Consider the following 5,866-nt stretch of genomic DNA (forward strand, 5'->3'; position numbering starts at 1 on the left):
CAGATTCCTTATACAGGCTGTGGCAATTCATGTGATGAAATCATAGTAGTAAAGAGATAACTCTACCACACAGAAATCAATACAGTATATCTGTATTGTTAGGGAATCAGTGACTTATGGCATAATACAAAAATCCATTAAAAATAAATCCTAAAAAAAGGCAATAGTCAGCACAGTTGTGACAAAAGACAGTGAACTGCAAAGCGACAATTTATCTTTTTGTAGTCAACTTCTTAAATGTGTCTCAAAAGGTGGTTAAGTAGTCATTAGTAACCATTCACAATCAGTCCCTTTAGATGTGAAGTATGCCTTAAAGTTGACACTTCATATCTCCTCAAGACATAAGTAACCCAGAACTCTTGTAATGCAAATAACTACCTCTTGGTTAATGATTTTTGTTTTTAATTTAAAATACCACTGTATGTTCAGAAACTACAAGCATCTATGGAAAGAACATTAAATAGAATATAATACAATAGAATGTAAGCACATCTTCTAAAAGGTCCATGCCAAGAGGCACATTAAAAGTTCATAAATAATGTTCACAGTCTCCAAAACATAATGAAATGCTCTTCAGTGAGGCATAGAGTTCTTTGAATCTGGGGAGGGAGCCTTCTCTGCCCTCATTTTCAAGAAAATTCGGTATACAACCTGGGCCACTGCTCTGCCGGTACTCTTTTGTCTGAATGTCAACAAGAAACATCTGTATGCTTGAAAAGAAATACTGGAAGATTTTTTTTGTCCCACTGATTTGGAAGTCCTGATCTGTTATATCCTAAAAATAAATAAAAGTATAATATCAGCGCATAAAACATCATAACTTCACAACAAATATAAAATAAATAAAACTGTTCTCTGCAATAAAAGGCTGTGTCATATTAAAAGTTTTACCTAGAAAATACAGCCAAAAGATTTTTGAGGATATCAGAGCACCCAAAGAAAACTAAAAGAGGCTCAAAGAGAGCCTGCAGCGTCAACACAGACAGTGAGAAGATGTCAGGACTGAAAACAGGAACCTGAAACTGTGTGGCAGACACCTTCCAACTGCATCATAGTGATTTACCGTTTCTGAAATACAACCCCCCCCCCCCCAACATAGTTTAAAAATGAACATCTTCACCTCACTGGGTACTCCAACATTAAGAATAGTTACTCAGAATGGATTGTGACAAGAGTAATCATTTCTGACTAAGGGGATGAAAAGATGTAAGCAGTAAAAGTAAACCTACATTATCCAAAGAATTTGAAAAACTACACTAGTCTTACTTGAGTCATACAAGGATTAAGTTTTAGTCTGTTAAGTTGCAAGAGGCAAACGCTCAGCAGCCATTTCATTCTGCCACATTCTTACTATCCATTCTGCTAACCCATTTATTTGGTGTTTAAATGTGTAAAACCCCAAGTATCTGAAATACAAAGATAATAATACTATAAGGCTAATAAAACGGAGCTGTCATCACACATTAAAATAACTATGCCAGCATCTTCTGAAGCAAATACACCTTACTACAACTGACACTGCTAATACCTCATGCCTTCTCTTTTTCTACTTCTTATGCCAAACATTCTTTATAAACAAGTTTAACAAAACATACACACACATATATGATGAAGCTTTGGTGAAACCACTTTGGATTACCTGCTAAATTTCAGCAAGAATTCTGGATTTTTAATAAACTGACTTCACCATGCTGAGTGCTAGATTTGAAGATATATATGAAAGTGCTTACTTATATCTGGCAATTGATGCAGATTTTATAAGACTGTGAGCTGCAGTTCCTGTGGTGTAGGGTTTGATTAGCCCTCATTACCTAGTGTGTGACCTTACACAAGTCACTTAGCCAGCCAGTGCTTGGAGGCAATTCAGAAATAGAGCGTCCCCTGGACAGTAAGCCTAACAACAACCTATGAACCCACAGTTTAGAAATTTAACTGGAACATCTGCCACATGTTCAACATTATTATTGATGGACATGCCATAGTAGGATGAATATTCCCTCTTTATAAGTATACCCTTAAACATATTAATAAAGTATGTATTTGGGTATACTGACATAAAATGCATATGAAATCTATATAATCTATTAATTTAGCCTTACTCTTGCACACACAAAACTCGGAGTTTAAAAAATATATATAGATAAATACAGCTAAAGTTATATAGATGCAGATGTATGTGGTAGAATTATTTTAAGCATGCTTTCTTACTAATGAAGCAGAAAATATCCAACCTTATAGCTGTATAGTTTATGAAAATTACCCAGCTCAAATGGTGCAGAGAAGTAAAGTCTGGCAGCCCAAGGTTGATTAATGTCTCAGATTATGTAGGAATTAGCCAGGAGGAAGAGGAATAATGCAGCTACGTTTGCTCACTTCATGCACTGGGGGAGACATGCTAGGGCACGGCTGTATCACTAGTCTCAGTGGTGATACCCAGGCAATAACAATAAACCAGTGCTGCATCAGGTTACTTAGTAGGGAGGGCACTACATGGGGACGTGTTCCCTTGCAGGGTCATTGCATATCCTGCCTGGCTGATGTCACCCAACATACCAATGGAGAAGTACGGCTTTAAAGTAAAAACCCTACAGGATGCAGCATATCAACTTCTCACCCAGCACTGATCCACTCATGATACACAGCAGCTAATTACCCCCATTAACCCCACACATGTTGATTGGGCCCCAATGTCAGGACTCTGCCAGTGGAACTGCCATAGGACCCGACACCAGAGGGGCAGTCAGGTGTATGGCGAGAGCCACGAGAATGAGTGAATAAAGGGAGTAGGCACTAGAAGAACCTGAAGTCAGAGGAAGCAGATTAAAAAGAAAAAAAGAAATTCTACTGTCCCACTACTTTAGACACTTTACATACTGAATGGTTCTATCCAAATGTTTTATAGATACAAACATACAAAATACATGCATTTACTCAGCACAAAATGTGTAAGTGATCAGAAAGATAAAAAAGGCTTCCAGTTTTCTTTCCCCTTCGGTGGTTTACTATTTCATACACTACCAAGTCTTCAGGAAACATGAATACTACTAACTTACATTGCAAGTTAAACTGCCATCTCTGCAGCTTTCGTCTGCTCAGAATTAAACTAAGTAGTAAAGGTTAGTTTAGTTTGTCCGATACTACGACAGCTGTTCTGCTGCAGATTGTATCTTTCCTGATCAACAGTCAGAATAAGCAAAATAAAGTGTTGTAACCCCCCCCCCCCCCCAAACACACACAATGTGCAAGAATAGACCTTCCATACTTCATTTATTTTGAGCATCTTAGTCTCCTCAGTCAAGAGAGTGTTTTGTCTAACGAAGCTCCATAGCAATGTTTGGATTCATCACGTTCACTTTGTACATGTCTGTGTAAGTGTGGTTTGCTAAGTGCACAGTACCAAAAAATCATAGCTCTCAACCAATCAGGGACAAATCTCAACAGAATCAAGGACGCTTAAAATATTAGTACTACTAACGTGAGACACTGACAAAATAAGAGAATGCAAATTACCATTATATTTTCTGAAATAAAAAGCCTGTAACTCTTTAATTATTGTCATTATAGATACGCAAATGCGCGCGCGCACACAGTTCCATGTAAAGATCCCCTTTGGCTTAACAGCAGCTTGCTTCTTACACAGTACTTACAAAATAAACACTTAAGAACTCAATTCCTCACCACCACTAAACCGGAAGATACAGTGGCTGGCAAAATAAATTCAGTACCACACATACACATCTGGTTTAGTTTGCGTCAACCGCTTAAGAACCACTGGATACTGAGCCTGCTTATTTTCACAGACAATAAGCTTTTGGTGTTTTGTTCAGAATCTCACAACATACAAGCGCAGGTCACGGGAATCCAACCCAATACTAAACAAAACATTCGCCTGTAAAACAGTCCTAATAAAGGTTAAACGCCAAAACAAAGTTCTTACATTAACAAACACCAAGTTCACAACCTAGCTAATCACCCGTCTATCCCCATCTTTTCCGAGATCCTTATATTAAAAAAGGGCAACGGCACTAATGAAGTGATCAAAAAATCCATGTATGCGATAGTGCAATTGCGGCTATCTTCCAAAATTACAAAACACAGCATTGCAAAGCCCACTTTTCCACGCTGTCTGGCACGCGAGTCCAAAGGGCTCGCGCGGCTCTTTCATGGGCTAGCATGCAGCTCAGAGCTCACCTTGCTTGTCCGGAGCCCAAGCTGCCTGGCTATGCAGAGTTGGGCGCGCTTCTCAGGCTGTGGCTGTGCTGTGCCAAGTGCTGCTGCTTCTGCCGGGTGGACTTCACAGCAAGGATTGCCTGTCGGTTTTTATACTGAACCATCTGTAGCGTTATTTCAGCGTTCCAGCCCTCATCTTGGGGGCACCTGAAGTCGATTTCTCTCCCCTCTGTCATCACCACCGTGAAATAAATGTACTTGCCCTTTCTCTCTACGCAGTCCACGGTCTTCATATTAGAGAAATGAAGCTCTTTAATACGAGTCGGTTCACCGGAGGGGATTGGAAGTGGAGGTGGCGGATCTTCCAGCTGTTTAGGAGGTAAAAGCAAAAGTCCTTCATCCGTCAGTATGCAACGCTTCTTTTTCCACAGCTGTAGCAGTCCATCGCTCCTTTTCTCCAAAACTCCCTCCTTCACCACGCTGCAACCTCCTTCTAACATTCCAGCGTGGATTTCAGAAGCTCACCCGAATTGCAGCTAACCCTGTTCACTTGTAATAATATACAGGGCTGAAATGCCAGTTATACCGTTCGACTTCAGACCTCGCGTAAGGAACGTATCCCTGTGCACCTCCTTGCACGGTGAATGCAGCACTAATAATTCTCTGAATCAATGAGTGAAGCTGACTCTGCTTTCACTACTCCCTCCTCTGAAGTGACACCCAGCGGCAAAGGCAGCTCCAATTGCAAGAAGTCTGCTCCGCCACACAACACGTGGAGTGTGTCAAATCACGCTGAGACTGAGGGGTCTGTCTGGGGAGGAGGTCCGAATATGTACTGTCCGATGGCTGTTCCTTCTTTCTAGCTAGCTATCTAACGGGCCTCCAAGGAAATGCATGTCTTTGTCTTACTGGAGGAGAAGGGGAGTGGGTTCCTTTAAGGTTGTGAAGAGACTTATTTTAACACGCAGCTGTGTGGTTAGCATAAGATGCCCTTTACAGAGCCTCAAGCCATTTAGTGTGGTAACATTGTGTATAGCACAGCTACTAAAATTATTTTTAAAGTTTGACTGCAGCTGTTCATTGCGCTTTCTTGTCGTCCTCCTGAGATTCTTGGCAGGAAAGGAGATAGGTATAATGTATGCCCCCATGGTGGTCCTTTCTAACAAGTATGTAAAGAGGAAGCAGAATGCCAGAGAAGGGCCTGACCTACAGCATGCTTAAACCAAACTGTGGTTAATGTGGTTTGCCGTCCTGAAGTCTCTCTCCTCCAGTTTAATCGAAAGCAAGCAATTTTTCAGATGGTGTTTTTTTTTTTAAATCCGAGCTAAGGATGTGACTTGACAGCAGGTCCAGTCACAGAAAAGAGTTCCTGGTACTGTAGGGTTGCCACCTTTTCAAATGGCCAAAGTGGGACGTTTTTAGTACAAACATCAGAATATACAGGCCATGTACCCATGGTCAGTACAAAGGTTAGAACTTAACTTTTTTGCCTAAATAAAAGCTTATTCTTGTAGCATTTAGTTGCTTATTCTGTTTCTTATAACATTTAGGTATTTTAGATACAGAATAACTGTTTTATGCAACTATTACATAAAATATAGGAAATAATTTTGTCCTAAAATCTCAGGACATTTGCCATTTTTACAATTTTTTGTCAGGACACAACTGCCCAAAGAGGGACTGTCCCTCACAAAGT

General features: G+C 40.2%; 1 protein-coding gene across 1 annotated transcript; it reads right to left on the reverse strand.

The window, feature by feature from the left end:
• Window positions 1-381: 381 nt before the first annotated feature.
• LOC122815464 (pleckstrin homology-like domain family A member 1) lies at window positions 382-5,028 on the reverse strand. Its single transcript, XM_044087979.1, has 2 exons — window positions 4,192-5,028; window positions 382-775 (listed from the first exon to the last, which is right to left on the reverse strand). Exon 1 carries the CDS (start codon window positions 4,668-4,670, stop codon window positions 4,221-4,223), a length of 450 nt encoding a protein of 149 aa, XP_043943914.1. The 5' UTR covers window positions 4,671-5,028; the 3' UTR covers window positions 382-775; window positions 4,192-4,220.
• Window positions 5,029-5,866: the final 838 nt, after the last annotated feature.

The sequence above is a fragment of the Protopterus annectens genome, chromosome 11.part0 (assembly GCF_019279795.1).
Source record: "Protopterus annectens isolate FY-2018-M chromosome 11.part0, PAN1.0, whole genome shotgun sequence".
Taxonomy (NCBI): Eukaryota; Metazoa; Chordata; order Ceratodontiformes; family Protopteridae; genus Protopterus; species Protopterus annectens.